The 25,717-nt window shown below is 34.9% G+C and overlaps 1 protein-coding gene across 3 annotated transcripts in view; it reads right to left on the bottom strand.

Moving 5' to 3' along the window:
- Window positions 1-506: 506 nt before the first annotated feature.
- The window catches only part of DMXL2 (Dmx-like 2), a 47,203-nt gene continuing 21,992 nt past the window's right edge, over window positions 507-25,717 (bottom strand). For 2 of the 3 annotated variants that reach the window (XM_009584661.1, XM_009584662.1), the window contains 25 exons: window positions 25,574-25,684; window positions 24,625-24,794; window positions 23,200-23,297; window positions 22,880-23,045; window positions 21,648-21,912; window positions 19,809-20,905; window positions 18,517-18,708; window positions 16,803-16,879; window positions 15,986-16,113; window positions 15,047-15,295; window positions 13,192-13,373; window positions 12,703-12,833; window positions 11,655-11,740; window positions 11,206-11,407; window positions 10,026-10,143; window positions 8,681-8,767; window positions 8,479-8,600; window positions 7,586-7,724; window positions 6,907-6,967; window positions 6,693-6,820; window positions 5,059-5,136; window positions 4,357-4,448; window positions 3,712-3,764; window positions 2,373-2,590; window positions 507-1,263 (listed from right to left, as the gene is read on the bottom strand). In XM_009584661.1, coding sequence (XP_009582956.1) covers window positions 1,054-1,263; window positions 2,373-2,590; window positions 3,712-3,764; window positions 4,357-4,448; window positions 5,059-5,136; window positions 6,693-6,820; window positions 6,907-6,967; window positions 7,586-7,724; window positions 8,479-8,600; window positions 8,681-8,767; window positions 10,026-10,143; window positions 11,206-11,407; window positions 11,655-11,740; window positions 12,703-12,833; window positions 13,192-13,373; window positions 15,047-15,295; window positions 15,986-16,113; window positions 16,803-16,879; window positions 18,517-18,708; window positions 19,809-20,905; window positions 21,648-21,912; window positions 22,880-23,045; window positions 23,200-23,297; window positions 24,625-24,794; window positions 25,574-25,684 — 4,460 coding nt within the window. In that variant the 3' untranslated portion in view covers window positions 507-1,053. Of the gene's footprint in view, window positions 1,264-2,372; window positions 2,591-3,711; window positions 3,765-4,356; window positions 4,449-5,058; window positions 5,137-6,692; window positions 6,821-6,906; window positions 6,968-7,585; window positions 7,725-8,478; window positions 8,601-8,680; window positions 8,768-10,025; window positions 10,144-11,205; window positions 11,408-11,654; window positions 11,741-12,702; window positions 12,834-13,191; window positions 13,374-15,046; window positions 15,296-15,985; window positions 16,117-16,802; window positions 16,880-18,516; window positions 18,709-19,808; window positions 20,906-21,647; window positions 21,913-22,879; window positions 23,046-23,199; window positions 23,298-24,624; window positions 24,795-25,573; window positions 25,685-25,717 lie in introns of all 3 variants that reach the window. The other variant, XM_009584660.1, reaches the window with a different exon arrangement.

Genomic DNA, 25,717 nt, shown 5'->3' with positions numbered 1-25,717 from the left:
ATCGGTTCCAGTCTCTTAAGAACATGGTTTTTGTTTACAACAGAAAAATACATCTGACAACAGCAGCTAGTTATATTACAAGCAAACAATATTGAACTCTGCATAGTTTATACAATATACTGTGGTAATAATTTAATTACCAGTTTTATCCACTATTTACTAGCTGGCCACATAAAGCCTGACATTCATCTGAAATGTGGCATTATACGTTCTATTTATATTCTCTTAACAGCTTCATTTAGTGAAGTATTTTCTGGACAAATAAATTTCAAAACTGAAAGCTGACTAGAATCATGGATGTCTTCACTACAAACATTTAGTGCTTACAATACATTCCTAAAGTAAAGGCAGGTGTCCAATAGAAAACATAGAAAGGAAAATAGTGTGCAAATTAAAAAACATCGCATTTCAAAATGTGTTGATGTGCAAGTTACAGTATCAACTGTGTATTAATACTAACTGGGAAAAAATCTCAGCATAAAATGATACATCTCACAGTACGTTCTTGATTGCACATGTTCCACGGCATTTGCATCCATTACACTTTCTTGCAAAAATCAAATACACTGAGTACCCCTAATTAAAACTAAACTATTTTACAATGAGAAGTTGTACACATGCTTCAATTAGTGGGAAAAACTGGAATAAAAATAATCAGAATCACATCAGAAATGCTTACTGAGTTGTAGAGCCACAGTGCTTGTTAAGTGCTGACAATTGTCAGAATCTTTACAATACACTTACTAAATGCAGCTTGTGGGTTACTGAGCAATAACCTCACCTATGACTGGCTGTACTGTGTTTAATTCTTTGCTTTTACAATACAGTACATGCATTTCCACCCCAGTGATCCTTATGGACACACTCAAAATATATGTATTGTAAAAGTTGGGGGGTTTTTTGTCTTTTTTTTAAATCTTTTTCCCCATAATACTTAATGCTGCAGTAACTGCTTTGAAAGGAAACAGAATATTTCCTTTCCACAGTGCATATCACTGTGTTTTTAGCTACTTAAAGGGACATTATATAAAAACAGGATTACCTCACATACCACTACAGAATGTCAAAAATGCCTGAAGGTACATTGAAAGCATTGGGAAGAACCCTCATTTTCAGCGTGCCATCTGCTCCACAGGAGAAGATACGATTGCCTTGCACAGTTTCAATCTGGGTGACACCAGCACCAATATTTCTGAAAATGGACTGCTTAGCATGTTCATTTTTAAATGAATGAATTAAATTATAGCCAGTCAGTCTCCACACCTGTATCAAAAGAATGACAAATGACAAAAGGAGATTAAAATTAGGATTTGTATTTTTTTCCCTAATGTTTCAGATTTCTGGCTGTTCTAAACCCTATTCAGCAAAGATAAAGGGTATTTTTTGTTGTGTATTAGCAACAATTACAAGAAGTCCAAGAGTCTTGAGAGGCTCCTGATGAAGCATAAGGCAAGACAGAGTAAGGCTACCTTAATGTGGACAAGCTGGTTACTCAGCAGGGTGAAGCTACTCTGTGTTACCTGATCAGTAGTGCCCCTCCCAGCTTCCCCCACATGAAAGCTGCAGAAATGGACAGGTTGCGTTTCTATCCAAGATGTCTATTGTCAGCTTTCCAGCAGCTGGAAATGCTTTTCTGCTAAGGAATGCTGCACAGAGTAAGCTGCATAATTAATAAGCATGCAGAGTGGTAGCACAGCTGTCTAAGCTGTCTGTTGTGTCCTAAGTTGCAGGAGTCATCATCAAGACCAGGCCACGAAGTGTGTGGAGGCACAGAAAGCACCTATTAAACAGTATGTAGTCCAGCTAAAAGGAAAGAAACTGTATTCTCCTTCTCTTTACCATGTTCTTGTATTTCATTCCTTTAGTATTCAAGAAATAAGCCCTTTAAAACAGGGTTTTGGGTTTTTGTTGTAGCTGTCTGGGGCTACAGCATTAAGAGAAAAAACAGAACTTGGTGTTACAGAAACTTTACATGATGTTGAAGCTACTGAGCGCCCCTTGTATTACAAAGAGCAATATCCAAAGGCAAAACCAGAACATTTTTAAGAGAGAAAAATAAAGCTAAGATTTGAGATCATGCACTTTGCTTTGTCCACTTAAACTTCAGTCACACAACTTTAAAAAGACTGTTTAAGCTTCTTTAACGGAGAACAAAACCTACTTGCTTTAGAAGGATGTTAGCATATTTAAGTTTACATTATAAACATTAAGGCAAGCATCCTGTATATCAAATGTAGGTTTGGGTTTTTTGGGTTTACTTTTGTTTTGGTACCGCATTCATCTGGCTATTTACAGTATGCTGATCAACATATGTCAACACACTACTTCAGCTAAATACTCTCCTATACAACTCAGCTCCTTCGATACCTTACCTTCATGTTACCTTCTGCTGAGCCTGTAACAAAATAGTCCTCAGAGGGATCCAGTGCAAGGGCCTTAACAGCTGATTCATGTGCTTGGAAGGTGTAAAGGATTTGCCTCTGTCTGATGTCAAAGATGCAGATGTATCCCTTCCTACCTCCAGAAATTAGCAGTTGATGTTTTGGTGCATACTGAAGTACTGTGGCACCGTGATCATGACAAGTGAAGGCTGAAGAAGGAGGATGTCAGAATTTAATAGATTTGAAACTGTAAGTAGCTTTCGATCTTAAAATGCATTTCTTCTATAAATTATTATCTGAATATTTTCTACCATGACAGATACGTTCCTTTATATGGGTAACATCAACTTTTTGCTCTTATAAGAGCTATATAGATCTAATGCAAAAGAAAGCATGATATGCAGTCTAATTTATTTTAGAATGCAGACACATACCTGGATTTAAAAAATTGAGAAATTCACTATATTAAGTTCAATTAAATTCCTGAGTTTTAAAAAAGTATAGCTGAACTAAAAAATTAAAGTAAATATTAATTACCTTATAGGTATGTATTATTATATTATAATTTCCTAACCTATTTTTCATAGGAGCCCTGACTCAATTTCTTTAAAATCAGGCTAAACTTCTGTGCAATCTGCTAGTTTTAAAATATAAATCTCAGAATGCACCTATTGCTTATTCAGGTACTGTGGTTGTTTGCAGATGTTTATGATGGTGGAATTTGCTCTTTTAAAAACACAGGATATTATATTTGGATTTGTATGTACTTTTCTTTCGTAGCGCAACACGATAGAATTTTGCTTTAGTTCGTTATGCAAAGATGAAATTATTGAACTTGGTCAAATAGACACAAACATCTTTTTAAGAATCCAGTCTAAGTGCTGAAAGACAAGGACAGTAGACAGGAGGAGTTGCTTCTACTATTAACCTACAGTTGGCTTTTCCTCTATGCTTCAACAGAGAACTGGATATATTAATTAAGTGCCAGTTTAAGTTAAAGCCTGCATACACGTAAGAGTTCAATAATGCAGCCTTAATTAGTCAGCTGTTAATTTTTTTTTCAGGGCTGTATTCAGATATTTCAGACTTTATTAATACTGTCACAAAACCAGCTTTGTGTATGACCTTCTTTCTTCATACTTCTCTATATAGAGCAAATTAACATCATGCTAGAGATTATATAGTACCTTTCTGGTGCATGCATTAGTGTGCAAGATATATTTAGACCAGCTCCCCAGTGCAAATTTTTCCCCTTGCCCCAAATGCACACACGTGCTATATTTCCTTAACCAATAAGAAGTAGAGGTTTAAATTTCACTGCAGTACTTACCATGTATAAGACTGTTACCAGATGAAACCAAAGTGTCCCAGAGGCACACATTTCTGATGGGTGAAAAAAAAAAGTCATTATGGCCTGTTGATGAGTGATTCATGGGGTGACATGACTCAGAAAGTGTTCACATTTTATGTCAAAGCCTAGAAGGTAGAACTGAACAAGGAGCCCTTGACTCTCTGCAGTCATTGGAGAGCATATGTAAAGAGTTAAGAGCTTTAATTTTTTCTATGCTCTTTTATGCTTCTTAGTGGAACTATACTTTCTACTTTTAATGTGTACTAGTCCTAGGTTGTACCAAGAAATTATAGAAATTATTCTTTTCAGAGAAAAAGAATTATCTTGCCTTTGCTGAGCGTATTTCTCCCCCCAGCAAACAGCATCATGTCAAACTAGTTGCATTTGGAATACACCCTGAAAAAATTGGTTAACTGTTGACCACTCCTCACAAAAACTAAATTTGGGAAAAAAGCAACTGAAGGAATGATGTTCAAAGAAATCATCTGGCAAATTCAAGCTGTAACAAAGCTTAGAACACTAAGCCTTAAAACGTCAGCCACTCATCAATGCACAAAACCTAGCAAGTTAATGGAGATGAATAGGTAGCTTTGCTGAAATTCCTCATTGTTTCTTTAAACACACCTGTTATCATTGGACTGTCCCGATGTAGCAACTAGACTTGAAGAGGTTATAAATGCAAAGTCACTTGTGGTTTTACTGTGGCACTGCCAACTCTATTAAAAACAAAACAAACAAAAAAGATGCAATCTTACCAGTCGTAGTCTGCATCAAAAGTTACTATCAGTCTGATGTCACTGATTGCATAACACAAGCTGTCTTTTAAACAAAGTTTAAAAACTGACGGGCAATGCAGTTTGAAACCACAGAGAATGGAGCAATGGCTTAAAAATCCAGAGTAAAATAAACAGATACCAAAATAAGTGAACTATAACAAATCCACAATATAGTGTAACACAACAGCCTGAATTTCAAATTAAGCACGGTCTTCATATACGGTTAAGAAGAAGTGAAAAGAATTGAAAAGTGTATTTTTACTAAGTCTTGGGGTTGTAGAGTCATTACTGTCAGCTCTGATTTTTAATTTAATCAAGGGTAATGCTGAAGTAGTATTCTTAATTACATTGCAAACTTATGGTTATCGTACAATTAGTCTTCCAAAAACGTATCATTGAAACTCTACAGTTGTTTCGATAAAGTATTCCAATTAAAATGCAGCAAAATCAAAAACGTCTCAGTGAAACTCTTACGCTTTTAGCCTGTCTGAAGTCTTAACTTTCCTCTATAAAAAGAAAAAAGTAAAAATAAAAATTTCTGTTTACTTACCAGATAGGGCTTAGGATTTGAGGTGGTTTGGTTTACTTGCCAAATACTTAGAAATCCTTCACCATCAGCAACACCACACTGCAAGGAACAAACTGCATTTGTTAGCATAACATACTGGTTACTGGATGCTTACTTCATGACTTCAGGGAAAAAAACCACTTAATACACCAAACCATTGCCTGCAGATTAAGTATCAACAACAATGATTGTCAGGTACAAAAAAGTAGTTTAGAAGCCAAGTGAGTTCAGTGCTGATTGTTTAATGATTATTTAATGATTGATGCTCTTCTACATACCTAACTCTTTTCTGGAAATGGAGGCCTTTTATGTGTGGAAGCTTATCTTTCAAATCCTAATGTTAAATGCTAAAGCTTACAGAGGCATCATTACTGTACTTGAAAATGCTTAGTAAAGTAAGATGCATGACAGTATGCCATAAAAGCATGATAAAAACAATTATGGAAGGACTGTACTATATCATGAACGGTAAAATGACTGAGTTATATTTGTTAACCAAAACGTATAACAATTAATACTGTATATTCTACACAGCATATTCTATACCTATAAGTATTTTACAAAATATTTAGAAATATTTAGAATTATTTTCTGTATTTTTCTCTTTTTAGTCAGGTTTTATGAGTCCTGCCTGAATGACCTCCATGTGAAGCAGTGGGGACAACTAGTACATCTTAATTTCTTACTTAAAATTGATTCCCATGTGATGTTAAGATTGCAATATCTCAATACATAATCAAAACACTAATTTTTAAAGAGTTTAAATGAGATTTTACGCTACCTGGAAATAGGTATGCTGGGAGATACTTTATATTTCCAGCTATTTCTAAATGTTGACCTTTGCTGTTTTATAGCTATCTTGCAGTCATGCCCAAACTCCTTTAATCCACTTTGTATAGCCTTTAACTATAATGAAGTTAAACAGTTTGTCAGTAAAATGCAGACAAGACCTGCTAAAATAACAGAATGGGCATGAAAAAACGAAGAGGTGGGTATTCCTCCCAATTTCTTTCTTTGTCCACTCCGTTTTCTGCATCTCATATATCTCACAGAGTCATTTCTGGCTGAAGTGTATGACTGTCTTGTACTCTCTTTTTGCTCTCCACTGTACCGGCGTATACTTACGTTCTTCAACTAATAGGCTGTATTACATATATCTTCTAGGTAATGCATAATGTCAAAACTTTATCTTGGCCAGAATGCAAAGTGTGAAGCTCTTCTTGAAGACCCGTGCCTAGACTGATACAAGTTTGCTTCTACAAAGTAAGTAAGCTTAATATTTTTTTTTTTTTTAAATGTTTCATTTAAAAAGGTCACCACATGGGAACACAGATTTCAGAACAGGTAGAACAAAAAGTCTGAAAATGCGGCAAATGTGATACGGGATAGCAGTGTGAAGCTGACAGAAGAGAAAGGAGAATAAGGGTCAGTGTTTATTACAAATCTTCCATATGCAGCCAAAATGAATGATATGATACTGCTTATGCCATTGTTCTAGGACATCTTAACAGTTTTTGTGTGTCACCAGTTAAAACTGTTTAGAGGTCGCAGCACAACCAAATGTCTCATTATGAATAAAAAAAAAAAAAGGGGAAAATCCTAAATGTTGTACTTACCTTATTGCCCTGGGAATTGAAATACATTCTTGTAACCCTGGCGTTCCCAGCCTGCCGAAAGCATACCAATTGCTGTGGCCTTGTCCACTCAAACATTCGAACACTACCATCTTGTGCTCCTGTAAGATCTAAGATTAAAAGATAGATGTTCATTAATACTACAGTATTTTATAGAAAATTATCTACTCCGTACTAGTAGGTGTGATTCACTTACAATACTGATGGACTGGATGTGAAGCCATTCTCTTGACGTTATTCAGATTTCTTTTAATAAGCTTCATATAAAACAAATAAAAATTAAAATAATTTTGAAAAAAAGACACAAACACAGTCTTCAATTTTGTTTATACTACTATACAGTGACTGTCCCCCAGTTAAAAAAAAAAAACTGTTAAGCTAACATTATTTGCATCTAATTATGTTTAGTTGCAGTATAGTAATTAAAGCTGTTTACGACAGCTTTTTTAGACATGAAAGTTCAAATAGTATAAATAACATCTTCTATTATACAAAGAACTTAAGCACATGCTGATGTATATGCTTTTGATATTAGTCCCAATGCAAGAATTTAAAGTTTGGGATCGTTCTGGTTTTAGTTAGCTTTGTTTGTTTGTTTGTTTTGTCCACAGAAACTCCAGGTCCTACCTCAAAGTTCCCATAAAAAAGAGAAAAACCTGATTGTCCCATTATTTTCTATGTCACAATAATTCTATGCCACAGTATACAAGAAAACGCTTAGTTTGGCTTTCTCTTTGGCCACATCTTGGTCATTGTAGGCCTTTTATGTCAACATTGAATTAACAGTATTATGACTAATGCACACTAGGTCTCTCTACTAAATAATACACTAAAAAAAGTACCAGTCTCCTGAATTGCATGCAACAAGTACTTACCACGCCAGCTCCAGTGCTAGTTTGACCACTGCCTAACCATGGCATAGATGAGGATGGTTGTATCTGATTCACTCCAAAAGATGGTGCAGTTGACTGAGTTAGTGTTGTGGTAGAACCACGAAAATCAATATCATCAGAACTGTAAAAGAACAGCAGTGTTCTGCTTTAAACAAATGCTTCTTTGCTACCAATGCTGTTTGCTTATCTCATTGTCAAGAACCTAATGGCAGGGGGTAGAGGAAGTGATTGTAATGAGACTATAAATTGATAATTCCTGCACTTACATTGTACAAACGTTTTCCATGTGCTCCAAAGCTATTGGTGTTTAACCTCAACAGATGATCCTAACTGTGGTAGACAGATGTTGAGAATATAAGCTCTCTTGAGAAGAGTATTGTTGGAATATTCCTGATCTGCGTGTCTGTGTGTATATCTGTTCTGTGCAATGGAGCATGGTACAGATGAATGCTTGCTGCAGCTGATACATTCACAGTTCCCAGCACAATAATGGAGGAGACAGTAATTCAGGCTGTTGCATTATACCACTAGCATTGGCTACCACAACTAGCCTCAATACTGCAATGATGCAATTGCAGTGTTTCTAAGGTAGCACTTTCTTTATTAGCTTATGCTAATGGGATTTTACTTCACTGTGCAGTGCAGACATGCCCAGAATACTCAAACCCTCAAAACTTTAGTTTCTTCATGTTTAAAACCAAGATAGTAATTATTCTTTTGCCTTCCCTCACTCCTTTTTAAAGCAACCCGAAACCTACTGAAGAAGAGTAATTAACTTTTTTTTTGTATGATCTGCTTGCGCTTACACAGGTATTATATATGCAGCCCCACAGTAAACCAATACTCTTAATATAACCACAAAGAAACAATCCTACCTTTTAGACTCTCTGTCATATTCTTCCCCAATCCATATAAATGACTGAGCAGCCAGTAGAGCTGAAATATCAAGTTCTTGAACATCATGTGTAGATGCCAAAACAATTTCATTGCTGTTTGCCTATGCAGCGCAAATAGAAAATTTATACTAACTATAATTAAGATCTTTTTATTATACTTAATGTAGTATTTGAGGCTTACCTTATTAACTGCAAATGCCATTATCATATCTGATTCTTTGTGGATGATTTTTGCTTTTCCTCCAGGGTAGCCAAGATCTGCTTCAACCTACAAAACATTTATAAGAAATTTCAATTAGCATGAAAATCCATTTTGTTGTGGTACATTCAGACTGCAAATATCTATACAAAATTCATGCAAGAAAAGTTCAGTGGCCTCAGCATTGTTTAGGAAGCTAAACTTTAGACTTCTCATACTCTTTAGTGTTCTAGAAGCCAAAAGTTATATTTGAGTGTAAGAAACACAAAGTTGTGTGTGCAACACTATTTACAAGGTGTTCACTCATCCCAATTATCAGGACATCCAAAGCTAATTCACTGATTAAAAGCCTGCCACACAGACTACACAGAACATATAGCTTCTGTTAGTCACATTAGAGAAAGAAAAGCCAGTTCCACAGAACTTTTAAGAATGTGCTAGAGGTTTGGGAGAAGGGATACTACCTTGGTTTTGTGATCTTCTGCTACGCAGTTTTGTTTGACCTGCTCCACACGATCTTCTACAGACTACATAACATCACACAGTCACAAACACAAAACACATGCACAAACAAATATAAAAAAAGAATGAAACATTCCAAACTAGATTTTAAAGGCCACTCTGTCAGTAAATGATGACAAATGTATTTTTAACTTTTTATAAAAAGCACAGAAACTAAGACAGGAATCTAAACAAATTCACTTAAAATGTAATGCCTCTTGGATGAACACAAAATGTATGATATAGTAAATAAATGGAGGAGTAATACACACACAAACTCCATACTTACAGGAATTCTTAAAGATATTAAATAGTATACTTATTTCCCGTGGTACTTATGTGTTGGTTTAAATTTTCAGTTAGAACTCATTACAGTTGTAACTGGTACAATTCGTAAAGCCCCATATTATATATTTACTTTTATATGTATATATTACTCATGCATATATACATATACACAAAGTAATAGCTCATTTAAATTTCTTTTTCAATATGACGCACAAAAAAATATTATATGAATACTCAAATTTATTTACGTATTACCGTTATCGCAAATGTTCTCTTTCTTTATTAGGACAGTATTCAAATACATAAAGGTAAGGTGAGATACGCCTTGTCTAAAAATATTTGGTTCAGTTGATATTTCAATAAACAACATGACAGTCATGTTGATTTAAAAAAAAAAATCCAAACACTGTTAAATGAAAGAAAGGAAATTGAAATGCCAACAAAAAAATGGAAAGGAAAATTAAAAGAAATACTGAAGAGACTGAGGAACAGTTATAATTGAGTTTTGTTTTAAAAAAAAATTACATCCTTTGTTTACCTCACTTTGCTTTCTTTTCTTTGTGAATATATATCTTATGAAAGTCTCCTGAAGAAGTTCTTGCTTCACAAGAAAATGCCAGAGCCTTTTTGCTGGAAGAGCTGAATAATCCTTTGATCTGGATAAAACAGAAAAAGGGAAAAAAAAGAAAAAGCAAAAAGCTTCAATGTAATTAAAGGTGGACAAAAAAAAAAAAATCTAAAGAAAGATTCTGAATGACTTTAGATGAAATTCCAATTTGAAGAAAAAAAAAAAACAAACAACCAAAGTTTAAGCTCTAATTTGTTCAAGACAAATATCAAGAGATATTTTTTCTTGCATTTTTTTTAAAGCCACGTTATTGTTACTAACTTCCAAGTACTACAATTTAATCTGCTGACTTGCATTTTTGTCTATATTTGCACTCTACTAAAACTGCTTTTGCTGGAATTATGCTGGCCCTACAGAATTTCCTTATGTATTTCTTTCAGTATCCAAAAGATTTCACAAATATTTAGCTCATCTGTGAGCCAAATAAAATTCACTGCCTCAGATTTGAGGACAAATATTTCTAAAGAAGCAGTGCATGTTTTTAAGAATATTTTAATAAAATCCTACAGCAGTATCAACCATGCAAATCCAAAGTCATATATTATGAGCAAACCTAAAGTTGTATCTTAGTATATTGAGAAAAGCAAGTTATTTTTGAGTTGAAAACATGGTTCACTATCTGCATTTAAAGATACCTCGCAAGCATGACATTGGTCTAAACGCAGGAGGATTGGCTTTACAAGGACTGTACTACAACTTCCTTTCTCTCCTCCTCCTGACATCTGCATGTGTTATATAACTTTCTTCTTTTGCTGCTGAGGTAGGGTGGGAGACAACTGCTATTGGAGGAATAGTAAAAGAGGTTGAATAGGGTCTTCCCAGCAGCAGCCATTGCCTTTGATTTGTAGTCCTCCCAGCTCCACTTTTTTTTTTATTTTCCTTTCTTGCTGCAGTTGTGAAAGGTGCAGCAGAATAAGTAAAGGCTGCTGCAGGAGACAGCTGCATAAGAAGGAACAAAGGGTTGTGGGAAAGTGGTTTCTGTAAAGCATTGGCTAGAACTAAGATCTACCCAACCTTCATTTGGCTGTTGCACTTTACGTGGAAATACTCTTTACAAAGAATGTGTTTTTGCTAGGAAAAAAATACTTACTTGAATGGTGTGTTTTCAGGTTCAATCATTGCTTTATTGCGGAGAATAGCTGGTCCTGCACCTACAACAAGGTCACTAGGATAAGTACTGATGTAGTTTGGTGGTGGGCCTTCAAACTGGTCCATTCTGTCTTGAAGAATCTGTTCCCAGTGTTCCAAATTTTTTATTACAGCAATGCCCAATGGTGATGTGACAGGCAGATCTAAACAGAAATATTAATAAAGTAAGTCTTAGAGGGAAAAAAAAAAATCATTTAAGTTACAGTGTGTATAAAAACCAGAATAATACAACCATCCAAAAAAAAAGGTCTTGAAAGGAAATGTACTTGTTGGCAATTGTAAAAAATAATGTATTAAATTATTTAAATTTAAAAAAGAAAATTAAAAAGCAAAGTCTGACTGAAAGCCACTTACACAGAAAACTAAAATGTAAAGCAGAATTTAACGTACCGGTGAATTCCAGACCAGCAATGGGAAAGAAGTTCTTAACATTGTGCAGAACTAATTTTACCATTGTCAGATGCAGAAGAGCCCAGCTGTATAAAAAAGAATAGATTTAGTTGTGTTAAAACAACATTAACACAGTTATCTGCAGAATATTTTTCTCCTTCTACCAAATAGACAGATTAGAAGAACAGTGTAGATGGTTCACTGAGGTTTACCAGACACACAGAGAAAGCTACTTACATATCAACTATGCAACATACGGGTGCCTCTGAGGGCACCTCGCTGTAACAGATAGTATCCCCTTCTCTCTTTTACAAATCCCAGATTACTGTACTCTTCCCCCAGATAAAAAAGCATGCATATGTGAGCCTCTGCAAGACTGAGAATTAAGTACAAGCCCCCTGAAACACCTCCTGAAATTCTCCATGAAATCACGATGAATACAGACAAGACATTACTTGAGTTTGGCATTCATGGCAGAAGCTTTCACACTGAAAATCTCACAGATATTAAAGATACAAATCCTATACAGTATAGCTGTAAGGACTAATAAGAGACTAGAGGAACACATAAAAGAGCTATCATTTTTCTCCATTATTATAATGCTGAGATTATCCACTTTATTTCATTTTATCTTGCAACATTTTCTTTAAGTGTTCTATTTAATCTGCCCCTCATTAGAAAACTAAAGATCATGCTTGAATCAATAGCCTAAAACATCATTCTAGAGCTGGCATTGTAGTAACTCATGTTCTTTGTGTCTTAAAAATGAAGATAGGGGGTTTTTTATTTGTTTTTTCCCCCTCTCCAAAAAAGGCAAACCACGCAGCTTTAACTTCCTAATCCCATTTTTTCAGGCAAGCAAATGGGGAAGTTACTGTGATAAGAATTTGTCACTTCTGTAATCCCATTGCCTCAGATAAGTCTATCCACAGTACTAAAATTATCTGACTTAAACTGGATGGCGCAAAGGACCTGTATTTTCTTTAATTTGGAAGCAAAGGTAAGCACATGACATAATTATACTAAAATAGTGGCAATTTCTGCTCACCTGTAAGAATTGGCATCTTTGTGTTCCTGGATCTGTACATCAGAGAGGAAAGCATCATCCTCTTCCTCATCACTGTGAATGCTTTCATCGGAATCATATATAACACCGCTGTCTGATAAAGGAAGAAATGGCTGCAACACAAAATAAAAGTCTGGTATAAAAGCAATTTTCTGATCTCCTAATATTCAACTCTTACTTTAGTTATCACTGTCATAGAGTTTAAATGACAACAGCTTAACTTATAAATAAGTTTCCCTAAAACATAAACAAGTAACAAGGGGCAAAGTGTTAATCTCTCATTGGCAAGAGACATGTTTTCAAAGTTAAGTAATAGACTTGTAGGTTCTTCATCTTTTATTACGAGGATGATATTCTGCAGTTTACTATGAAGAACACTCAAAATTTTCACATTATTTTTGTCCTTTAAAACTTAACAGAGAAGAAACATGCTTTTATGAACTGTAACTTACATTTTCCATTTTAAATTACCTTTGCCATAAAATAGTCCCACATGCTGAGTTCTGGAGGGATAAACTTTTCTTTGTAAGAGGGTCTTTCTGCAGGTACAGGTGGTGGTACAGTGCTATCTTTTACTGGTCTTCCTGGCACTAGCATTCTCATATTAAACCGACGGCGATGTTTATCCATTTCTTCTGATGGAAGAGGTGGTGCTAAATTCAGGTGATTTGAAAAGCTGATATTAATATTGCATCTTTAGAAATGGCTGTATTTTATAATTGAAGCAACTAAACCCATTTGACGGTTGGACTCGATGATCTTAGAGGTCTTTTCCAACCTTAATGATTCTATGATTAATGATTCTATGTTATTGGTACTAATTTCTACTGATTCAGAAATCAAAGCCGGCCTAAATAAAGTAAGTGTAGTCATACAAAAAGTTCACTTATGATAAATTCAATAACTGTGGCATCTATACATTGGATATATCATGAGAAATACATTTTATTATCTGGATTAAGTTCTCAGGAGATGTAGCTTTTAAGTAAAAAGCTTTTAGCCGAAAAATTTCTCAAGAAAGAAATTAAGAAATTTTGTTGAGAAATAAAAGTAATATATAAAATTTCACTAAACTGTAAACTGCACAAGTAGCAGTAGTTATTCAAAATATAAGCCAAAGAACTCTTAAGATAGTGAAGAAAATTTTAATATAGACAGGCTTTTTGACAACTGAAGTCTATTTTAGAGTGTTATGATTTAACATGTCTTAATAGTCATCAAAATATTAATGTGGAATTTGTTTTTCAAAGTGTTATTGGCCAGGCAACACTGAAGATCACACTTACTTTATTACAAAGGAGCTAGATTTTTTTTTTTTTTTTAAAAAAAAGCCACTACTAACATTCATTTACACTGCAAGTTTTTACAAACCTTCATTACCATCCTCTGAAACATCAGAAGCTGTAGCAGCTTGTAGGTTAAAGGAAAACAGAATACATCTCAAATGAAGACATGACTTTATGTAAGTTATTTATATTAACATCTTGTGAAAATAACTGCCCTAAATGAGTTTAAGTTATTCCATGAATGACAAATATCTGTTGGGCATACTTATAATGGTGCATTGCCTTATTACTGTTTTGTTTTATATTTCAGATATGGAACATCTAATTTTTGCATAAGTTTCAAGCCTATTGTTGTTTTGAAAGGCTACGTGACATGATTTTCAGTATTGTCGCAGTGTGAAGTCTATGACAAATGGTTGTATTTGCCTTTGTCTCCAGAGCCTTAATTCAATCTCCACTTTTGCTTTTCCTCATGCAGTATGTTAAGACATGCTCATCTGTCTTTGTGAAATTCCTTGTTTTAGTTGGAGCTTACATATGCATGAACTATTTTTCTGACAGATGAAGTTGATATTTCTTCTCTGTGGTCTTGCACAAGGTGAAATCGTATCTTGCAATAGAAATTGGTTTCAGAAATACTGTTTCCAAGTTACTGCAGTCATTAAACAATAATACTCATCTCTCATATACAGAAAACCATAGGTATTAACACCGGTTTATACCATCTGGTTTTTTCACTAAAAAATAATGACTGAAAGTCCTAAAAAGTGTTACAAGTAAGCATCTAATAGTAATATTAGCAATATAATAACTGTACAGTTTTTATGGTAAATTCAAAATGTGCTGGATGCCATTACAAAGGACAACTGCAAGACTAATATTTTTTCCTGCTTTTTAATTAATCTAACAGTTTTCTTGCCAGTAGATACTTAAATTCTGTTACTTGGTTTTTGCCTTTAAAAGGAAGGAAATCTCTCCTCCTAGGTTACTAAAAGGTATAAAATGCAAATCATTAGCATGACCTTTAGAGAACCAAGTACCTGGAATATTTTCTGACTGCCTTCGAGGTTTTACAAGAAGTTTTACTCCTCCGCCAAAAACAGCAGCCCACATTCGACTGTTCAAAGGATGGGCTGCTAGTCGAAATAATTCATTACATGAATTGGTTGCAAGGGCGTGTATAAGGAGACTCAGGTAGACAGCTACAACAGCTTCACAAAGTAGGATGTTTAACTTTGGTTGATCTTCATCCTGAGCTGAACTTAAGAGATTTATAAGTGAACTCACACCTGCAAAGAGAATAGAGGAAAAGTTCTATGTTAAATGAGTAGGAGCACAAATGGAAAAAACTGAAATGTTTCATCTCTACATTTTATGTTAAACATATACTAATAGTCACATGATACTTTTATTCAGATGAAACATACTGTTAATATTTTTCTTAAAATCATAAAGATCAATATTAAAAAAAGCTTTCTTGGGTCTGGGACTTTTGTGTTGTACCTCTCTGCAAATACTATGGGCAGTTCAGCTTGCCTATGAAATTCCTGCACTGTTTCCACAGTTGACCTCAAAATACTAAATTTATGTTCGTACATTGGGAATAGTTGTTTTGATACCTATACCAAGTAAAGCATAGATGTAAGACAGTACTGTAGAAACAGCTAACAGAAATAGCTTTGCTAGGGGGTGAGGCAGACTTGAGGAAAACATTTTAGGATGACAAATTATCAGGTTATTGAGCTTACCCTAAAGATCGTGGTCTCTTCTTTAAGCAAGATGTTTGCCATATAGAAAGTTTATTTTTGTTTTGATATGTAAAAAAGTTAAAGTCTGTTATTAATTTGAGAACTAAATCAGAAACACTTATCCATCATTGATCATCCATCATTACATCCATCATATTACAGGACAGTTAAATAATTTTGAAATGTGGAGCTGGTCTAGTGGTGCCAAAAGTAACCTTATTTTTGTCTCACCAGGCCACTGAGCAGGAGATGAGTTTGGAGTTGCATGCTCTTCAATACTTTCTGTCCTCAGTCTACGTCGATCACTCAAAAGCAGTCCTTGATAAACCATGCCTGTAAACTGATTTGCTTCTGTTTGGCTGCTAAATAGAAATTAATTTTTTTCTGTTAAGAAAGGATTTTAGAGTATTTTTGTACTACAGTATAGTGTATATATACATGCTTCTCATTTTAACCAGAAAATGCAACATTTAAAATTCTATAGGACTAAGTCAAGAATTTTATAATTTCACAGTATACAAATACATTTTTTATTAAAACTTGAAATGTTTCCATGTGGCATTATCAATTTTAATATGTTATGTGCGTAGCTCCAGATATGAAAAAGGCTTTTTCAAAAATTTTAATAATATATTTGTTCTGAAGAATTTTTTTTAATCTTGTTACAACATTCTCTTCCAGTTCCATTTTGGAATATAAACTGCCTGAAACCTAACTTCAGTTAGGCTCAAATGCTTCCCCTGCACCCGCATTCAGCAATGAATATGCTGTGGAAAACAGCATTCAAATATTTTTCAGAAGCATCCCAAGTGAGAGTGACACCAGATTTTCCTATTATTTATTGGAAAGGAATCTAAATGATTGGTGTTATTTTACCTGTGTAAAACTTATCTGGCGTATCAAAGCTAGCAATGTGTAAACTGTGTAAGTATCTATACCCATACACAGATATTTAATCCCTTTTTTAGACACATGCATGAAGAATTTCCATTTTGGATACACAAAGTATACTCCAAATGTAGGACTGTAAGAAAACTTCCATTTTTACCTGTAGCTGTGACTGTCACATAGTGCTTGATAAATAGATGCGGAAAGTGAAGCTGCTAAAGAATGAAGTGTGTACACCTAAAATAAAAAGAGCCAATAAGCTATATGTAAGTTATATATAAAAGGTGAGTAAACTACAATTCTTTCTAAACAGCACTGGAAATGTGTTATGCAGGAATGTCCTAGTTATAAACCAAGTGCAGGAAATAGTAACTGAATGTTACTTTAAGTTTACAATATAGTACTTTGAAAATCACAACTGCTTGTTCAAGATCATTTGATTGCAGTGAAAACCTTCTAATATTATGTCAAGATAATTAACTTTATTCTAACATAGAACTGCCGCAATGAGTGAGTATACTGAAAGAGTGATTAAGTATGTCCTGTTATGATACTGAATTTGATAGAATGGTTCCTGGAAGCCATATTATATAACACCACAGTTCAATGTAGTAGTAGTTGCTCAATATGCATAAAATACAAAAGTTGGTGTAATCATTGTATGATTGTTTTATCTATAATCTCTTTTTTACCTCAGTTATGTACTTATAAATTTCCAGAAGTCTCCAGGAGTAACAAGAATAACACTCCATTATTGCCTCACAATGCAACAGAAACACTCCAGTTCTTAAACAGAATAAATGCAAGGAGTTCTTGGAAAGTCTGATGAAATCCACAATGTGAAGAAAATGGTACTGTCAAACCATTAAAAGTGTAAAACTTTTTTAAACCCACCCAGTGTTCATTTCCATCTTTTCCTACCATCTTTCCATTTAATCAAATGCTAGACCTTAGATTAAAGCTATGAATTATCTAAATAGTTGTTTTGCAGTTAGGAAATGTTAGCTCTTCTTTCTGAATTCTCTTTTAAAAGAAAACACATGTGAAGTATGAGTTTTTAGAGTAAGAAAGATGCTTGCTGTAGCATAATGCAGGATGGAAAAGGAGTCAACTGATGTAAGAGAGAAAATGAGATGTAAATGAGCTTGGGTTACAGTTTTAGAAACTTAACTGCCTTGCAGTGGGACAACCCATTTAGTTTCTTAATTTTTCCCTACTTTCATTTAGTCAGTAGAAATTCAAATTAATTTAATGAATATGAATACTGATCGACATGTACAAAATAACAACTTAGTTTCTTACTAATTAACTGTGTCATAGTCTCAGGCTCTTTGACTTTTTTCCCCCCTCTATTTACTGAATCTGAACAGAATTTATTCACCCCCCAAGTATGGAGTCAGACAAAGTAATTCACCACAATCCCTTAAAAACCAGTACACTTGAGGAAATTTGTGTTACAGTAAGGTTTATAATATCTATATTAACAGAAAGTTATAATGTAACTTACAGTCTCCCATCTTTACTTTCATTAATCTCCCTACAGGATTTGACCAAAATGATAATAATTAGTTAACTTACATGATCATGTTGTTTTAAGAGCCAAGAATTCAGTGTTTTAGTGAACATTCACATTGGGAATATTTTCCTGAGAATGACCAGAATTTGGATGAAATCAGGAACTAATCTGATTCAAAAAGATGTCAGAAAGCAAGTGGTTAACTAGCATTTTCAGTTCGCCAGACTTAAGGGAGAAGGTCAGTATTGTGAAAGGGTAAGTGTTGAAAAGTTAACTCAAACACCACATTTTATTTTTCGCATGCTCACCCCCCATTTTATAAAAAATCATTTAGCATTTCCTGAAAGCTTTTCATTACCTTGACATCTTCAATATTAGGATGTGGTGGTGATTTCATCTGCACAATAGTGTAAAGAATATCATGGATGTGGTTGTTTAAATACAGCACAGGATTAGCTATCACAGTTTTTGTGGATGCTATGCTTGCAGAAAGCAACGGTAGTGTTGTGGGTAACGGAAGTGGAGACTGAAGTTGTTTTACAGTAGTTTCCTGTTTAAAAGAAAAGATTGTATTTAAAATTATTGCTTTGAGAAAAAAGCTTAAAAGACCGATAATTTTACATCTTAAATGTTTTCCCAGGGTTATTTATCCTCTTCCACTGCTGTATACTCAGTACAGACAAGGTTTTACTGTGACTGATGTCAAAATTAAGTTATTTACTGTAATAACATGGATCAGACCTGATAGCCAAGTTTGCTGGAACACTTTTTGATTTAGTGCAGGAAGAGTATTTTTATGTAGTTTATTAGGAAGTGTTGAGGTTATCTAGTAAGAAACACTAATTAAAAATGCACTTGCAATAGCATAAGTTAACATAATACTCACTGGTCTGAGTTTAATAACAAAAGTCAAATTTGCACTAATCTGAGTTTCTCAAGTGGAAACAAACAGAATTTTTTTTTTATTCTTAGAAGTACGTACTAAGCCTAGTACCACCAACACAGTTGTCTAGTGCTTCTATTTGAAATGTGAGAAATCCTAGGACTAGAGCAAGTTAAATGACTTGCCCAGTATCAGATTATCTGCTGTAGCTCAAGGTTAGTCATTAACATTTGCTGGAAAATACCTCTTTTTGTACGAAATAAATGTAAAAAATGCCATAATATAGCAAAAGGGACCACTACCCTATCTGATTTGGTATTATTTGTTGAGCCTTGCAGCTAAGATCCCCTTCCTTGCATGATTTACAGAGGTGTAGGGTTTTTTAATGAGATTTTGTCATATTTCAGCAACTGTGAATTTAATTTATTATACAGGTACCCAGAATATTGTGATCAGAATTACGATTTCATTGGAACACATATATAATACTGCAGCTATAATATAAACAGCAGCATTTATATTCCATAATTATAGGTAGCCTAATCCTCAGTATCTTATAACAGATTCTTAAGAACCAAATAATCAGGATGTGTAAAAGCAGCACACTTAAATACCAAGTTCTTTCTCCGAGAACATTAAAATGATCTTGACCATTAGACTTGCAGAACATAGAAACATCTATCTAGGCACAAACTTAAGCATTTGACAAAACTGACAGTCCAGAACCGTTCACACTTGTGAATAGAAATTAGTTGAATTTGTTTTACCTGCTGTGATTCTTGCAGCAAGAACTTCAGCTCCATTCTTACAGATGCTAAACCACCACCTTGTGCCCCATGAAGACTACAATAACTTAGAAAAACTCTTAGAAGAGCTTGGTTCTTCTGCAGCCACCACTTTCGTCTTTCAGCATGTTCTCGTTTTGCTTGTAACCTACGTCTTTCTATCTGGTGCCGTTCATACGAACCAATGTCTGGCTTATCCATAATATCGTCATGATCAAGTAGATCCCCATTTACTTTGGTATATGTTTTACAATAGTCTTTGCCTTCTGCGTCATGGTTGCATATTTCATGCATAGCAGCAATCTCTTTTTCAAGCCAGTTGTACAGCTGAAATCTGAGCTTTCCTCCATCTACTTCATAACCTGTAGCCAAAGTCCTCAGTTCAGTCATAAGGATCTTCAAACAGGCTCTGAACTTCAGTTGTTCAGCAATAACATCAACCTCAGTGTCTCCTGCATCAGAAATCTCCCCTTGTGGCGTTTGTGGGATGTTGGTGTCTAGGGGACTCTCATCATCATCTGCATTCTTAGAATCAGATTTTGCGTTTTTCATCATTATACCAACATCCTTGTCCTCTTCGTCTGACCCATTTTTGTCTTCACCCCAATCAAGAGTAAGGGGCTCATCAAATTTTACTGCTGGTTGACTCCAGTCAAATTGTGCTGAAGATTCAACAGTATTCTCCAAAGCAAAGGAAGTTGAAATTGGCTTTGACCAGTCTGTATCACCACTTCCAGCACCATCCCTTAGCGCTTTGGAATCTGAAACACCAGCCTGTATTGGAGGACTAGATGAATCTTTCTCTGCAGCTACAGTAGACTTTTTTCTTACTTTTGGAATTTTGGAAAGCACTTCAAGAGCTAGTACAGGGCAACCCACTTTGAAATGAGCATTTGCAGTAGTGAAGAATAATTTTCTTTCTATAAGATTAATTTTATCAACAAAGCTTTTCTCAGTTTTTAGACCTAAGGTGGCCAAAGTCCCTTCTGGTGAGCTGAAGTATCTTCGGATGAGCAAAGGGTGGGTCCGAAGATAATTGTAAAAACTGAATACCACAGGATTGCACGACTTGACGATAACTAAGGAATTAAACAGATATGACATCTATCTGTTAAAAATGGTATTATTCTGTTTTGCAGTATTTCCTGCATTACAGAGATTTGTCAAAACACAAAAACAAAGACAGTTTTGGGTCTAGTTGCCAAAACAAAATGAAAGAATTAGTTATTCCCCACAAAAAGATTAAAGGTATGAGCTGGATGAGTAGAAAGATACTAAATTCTCTCATTTGCCTCACTGTTATATTCCACTCAGCTCAGCCTAAAAAAAGGTGAGATGATCAGCCAGGCAGAGATTTCCCCAAGGGAAGGAATATGCCACAGAAACCTATGTAGCCATCTGTCACTTAAATTAATCTGAGAAGAGACAGGACAGAAAATCCTGCTAGAACACTGCTAATTCCTAGAAGCAAGAATGAGAAATTAAGTCCACTGGAATAAAGACTAGCCAGCATTCAGTAGTTTAGAGGTATTGTAGGGAAGTACCAAACAATAAAGGCCCTCCCGAGCTTATCTAACAGCAGAACTAAGTTCGGTGTTGGGGGGTTGGAGACAAGTCCTTGGAAGAAATTGGAAAAAAATTTTTTTTTTTTTTTTTTTCAAGTAGTAGAAGTAGTAGAAATTGTGCAGGCCAGTGCATAAGCCAATGATTTCAGCATAATGGTATCTCAGGAGAAGTGACTGCATACATACACAGAAGTATTTCTCCTTCTCTACTTTGTCTTAATAAGTTTGTCCCATCAGACTAATGCTTTTCCCTTACCTGGGTTTTCATCATCGTCTTTAGGTGTTTGTTCCAATAATGTGTCCAGTGCTCTACTGTAATCTTTCATTATCCAGTATGCAATGCTTCTCAGAAATGGATCAGAATGCAATTTAGTGCAGCTGAACCCAGCTCCATCCTTACGGCAACCCAAAATCTTTTCATAAAGAATGGAGGTATATGTGACAGAGGTTTCAAACTCTGATTCATATAAACGAGCAATAACCATAGCCAGCTGGATGTCTTCCATTTTCTCAAGGCACACCTACGATAAGAAGGGGGGGGAAAAGGCTGCTTTGAGAGGTAAAGGTACTTCTTTAAAATAACAATGAAGTGAATAGTAATACATGTTTACAGAACAGGTAATTTTTTTCTCATCATATCTGTTCTTTAAAGTATATATTCATCTTTGGGTCAAAAATGTGCTAAGTGATATATATCTAAGTAACATATTTTCTTCCGTGTTTGGAAAGAGGTGTACTTTCTTCTATTTCAGGAATTATGATATGCATAGCATCAGCATGCCAAAAATTAATATGGCAGAAGTAAAGATAAAGGTGTTCATTTTTATTCTACCTAGTAGAATAAATGTCACTTCCAACTTCAATGTTAATACATCACTGGTAAGATATTCTTCATACTGTCTCATCTGCAAAACTACATCTCTGAGGAAAATTCTTTACGTTCTCAGGTAAAGACAAACATACTGCATATAAATAAGCAGGATAACTAAAGGTTCTGCAATTCCCATTCTCTCCTGAGAGGTACTGCTTAGGTTATGATCTTGCTTACAGCTCTCACCTCCAGGCTCCACTAAAAAGGAATACTAGGGCTGCTTCAGAAGAGAACTCTGGGACTTGTTTTTTTACTTAATGTTGTAACAATAGGTCATGCAGAATAGCTGGAGGCTGAACAGAGTGCTACAACTTAACTGTGCTGATCAAACAGAAAGTTTTGCCAGAAGGGTCATGACTGGTATTCCCAAGAGTGCTTCCACTGGGGACTGATGTATCTGAACAGTTATTCTGGCCTTCAGATCAGCTTTCAAGCTGCTTTTCACAGTAGTGTGGAGGTAAATGGTATGTCTGCAGGGCACAGAGGGGTCGTGTGTGGACATACCGTAACATTTGTACTGCCACTATTTGTGAAAACATCAGCAGAGAACAGCTTGTGAGGATGTAGCTGCATAGGTCAAATTAGAAACTGAAACTTAATTTCTCAAAAGTGGATACCTCTATAGCATCTTTCAGTGAACCTGCTAGCAAGAAAAATGCAGCTGATTGTTCAAAGCGTTGTTTTCCCAACAATGCAAAAGCGTTTTTTAAAGCAGCTTTGCGCCATCTATCTTCACTGAAGTTGTGGCTGAAAAAGGCAGTCATCTTTTCATCATGCTGGGACCTGCATAACGAAATGCAATGTATACAACTACTTATTATATAACCTTTTACAATCACTTGAACAACATCAATTTAAACTCTAATCTTGAATGACTTCTGCTTTGCATTCCTGACTCAATTAAGATTTAATCAAACTTACAGTTAGTAGAACTCACCTAAACAGACCCCACACCACTGCCTTTTTCTTCATAGCAAGGTAAAAAAGTGCAGCATCTAAGGCATCATTGTTCCTCTGGAATGAAGCTTTTGCAACCTGTAGTAAACAAAACCTACTATTATTACTGAAAATATAAAGGCTGCTTTTAGCTAAATGACATATGTTCTCTGTCAGGGAGGATGGTCTAGGTGAATGTATTATTTCTACAAAGCAACAGTAATTTCTGTCAGAATGTTTTATTCATATTGACAACTCTCATTACACTGTAAATGTTCTTAAGAGTGAGAAAAACAGCACTACTGCAGATATTAACCCCTCTCAACCACAGTGGGACATTACAAATGTGCAAATAAAAATCTTTTCTTTAAAAGCGTTACAGCAACTCATACTATTAGGTGAAATTGCTCTTGCAATCCATTATTTACGTATACTTAAGCTAATACAAGTATTTCTTTAATGAACACTGTTTGGTTTTTGTATAGGACTCAGAGATGTAATTGCATTTGATTTGGAGTACTAGAATAATTAAGTTTTGCTCCTAGATTCTTTGAAATGTAATTTTCCAACAGATGACTTGAAAATTTAGTAAACTAGTAAGTACTTCTGTTCCACAGACATTTCAGAGATTGCATTATTTGTTGTAATTAAAAAAAAAAAAGCTAGTAATTATTCAAATCCATCAAAATTCAAGTTACAAGAAAACTGAAATTCTTCTTGAAGCAAGGATTTAAATCTCATCGGTAGCTATGGGAAACAGTTTTAGATATATTGCATCAAAAATATATTGCATTTTATCCGTTATTAGACCTCCCATAAGAAAACTCTGCATGCAAATGAGATTTGGTGTTATTTTGGTTTTACATAATATAGATGCATTTTTCTATAAAATAGTAATTTTGTGACTCTTCAGAAGAGTAAAACCTGCATTTACCTGCAGTTCAGATCTTTTATGTTCTCTAGTACTACCTTAAAAAAAAAAAATTTGCAAAAAGACCCTTTATACAGTTTTTATTGACTAATATTTTTAGATATATTTATTTCTTAAATAAAACCCAACTGAACTCAAAGTATAATTTCCTGTTTAATCTACAGATATATACTATCGCATATATCTGAAAACAAGATTCTGCTTAAAATAGAGTACTTAATATTATCTTTAACATACTGTAAAATATGTGTGTGTGGGAGAAATTAGGTGCTTCAGAAATGGCTTTTCCCTAGATCAATTGTATTATATCTTACTATTGAACAACAAAATTTGTAAGCCAGAACTGCCAATATCAGTTGGCATAGAAAAAACTAGTTACGCAGTCTCCTGGCTGGGCTGGAGCACAAAGGAATCTTCTATATACAAGTCACTGTGCATATCTGTTAAGGCATACCTAACAGCACGTAACTATAATTTGTAAGCAGTAAAAAGTACCTTCTCAATGCACCTTCGGAGTGTGTTGATATTCCTGACCCACCAACCAATACCCATAGCTCTTAATTCAGACCACTGTGGGTCTCCCTTCTGGATAGCAGGAATCATATTGATCAACTCCTCCTCAGCCTCAGAATGAAAAGCCCATGCAAAATGGCAAGTAGATAGGCCTAAAGAGAAACACAAGATAATAAAATTCAGAAGATTAAGACTTGTTAATAAGCAAATGGAATATGTCGGAGATGCAAAGTGGGATCTCCAACCCAAGAGTTAGGTAGATCTGAGTGAGACTGTTTCCCTCAACAGGAAGTAGAGCTGCTAAAGGAACAGCTGAAATACCTTTTTGCTCACTATAGATGTCCTCTCCTCAGTGCTTCTTCCATCATTTTCCAGTACCCCGTTCATATATGTACTAGAGTTATACGGTGGAAGACTAAAGGAAAAATATTATTGCAGAGGCAGACCCATTCTGGGCCAGAAACCTTTCTATCTGCTGTTTAGGTGGTAACAGCTTTTCTTTCCTGTATTTCACAACAGCATTTACTTAGATTGAGCAAGGGAAAAAATCTGCGGTGATGAAAATAATAAAATAATTTTTAAGGTAAGATAAAGCCGTGCTCATGTAAAGCAGCATCTTCAATCCTCCAGTAGAAACAATGAAATATATATACAAATCTATATGGTATCTAGCTGGGAAACTTATTCATGCCTCAAACAGAATGGGGCAGAATCTTTCTTCTGTTCTAGAGCTATACTTTTTTTGCTATTCATAGTGCACGTAGGGAAGCCTATACTAAGCCTTTGCAAGATAAGGGCCTTAATGGAATTGATATAATCTAAAATGAATATGCAGATAATAGAAATATCATAATATTATAAATCAAACATAACCAGATCTTGTCAGTTCAAGTGGATCAAATGACACCAATATTTTGCTTTAAGAAATTACCTTGGTGAAGCAGCTGAACTCGGTACAGAGGTGGGAGTGATGTCAGAAGGCAGGTGTGCAAGCGCATAGCCAACAAATATCGTAAGCCACATTCATCTAAGGTATCTCTTCCTGTGAAATATAAAATACTGAGTTTTGAACATG

Source organism: Fulmarus glacialis, unplaced genomic scaffold, assembly GCF_000690835.1.
Source record: "Fulmarus glacialis isolate BGI_N327 unplaced genomic scaffold, ASM69083v1 scaffold20259, whole genome shotgun sequence".
Classification (NCBI taxonomy): Eukaryota; Metazoa; Chordata; class Aves; order Procellariiformes; family Procellariidae; genus Fulmarus; species Fulmarus glacialis.
The sequence above is the reverse complement of the archived record's forward strand: the minus strand, read 5'-3'. Positions and strand labels throughout refer to the sequence as shown.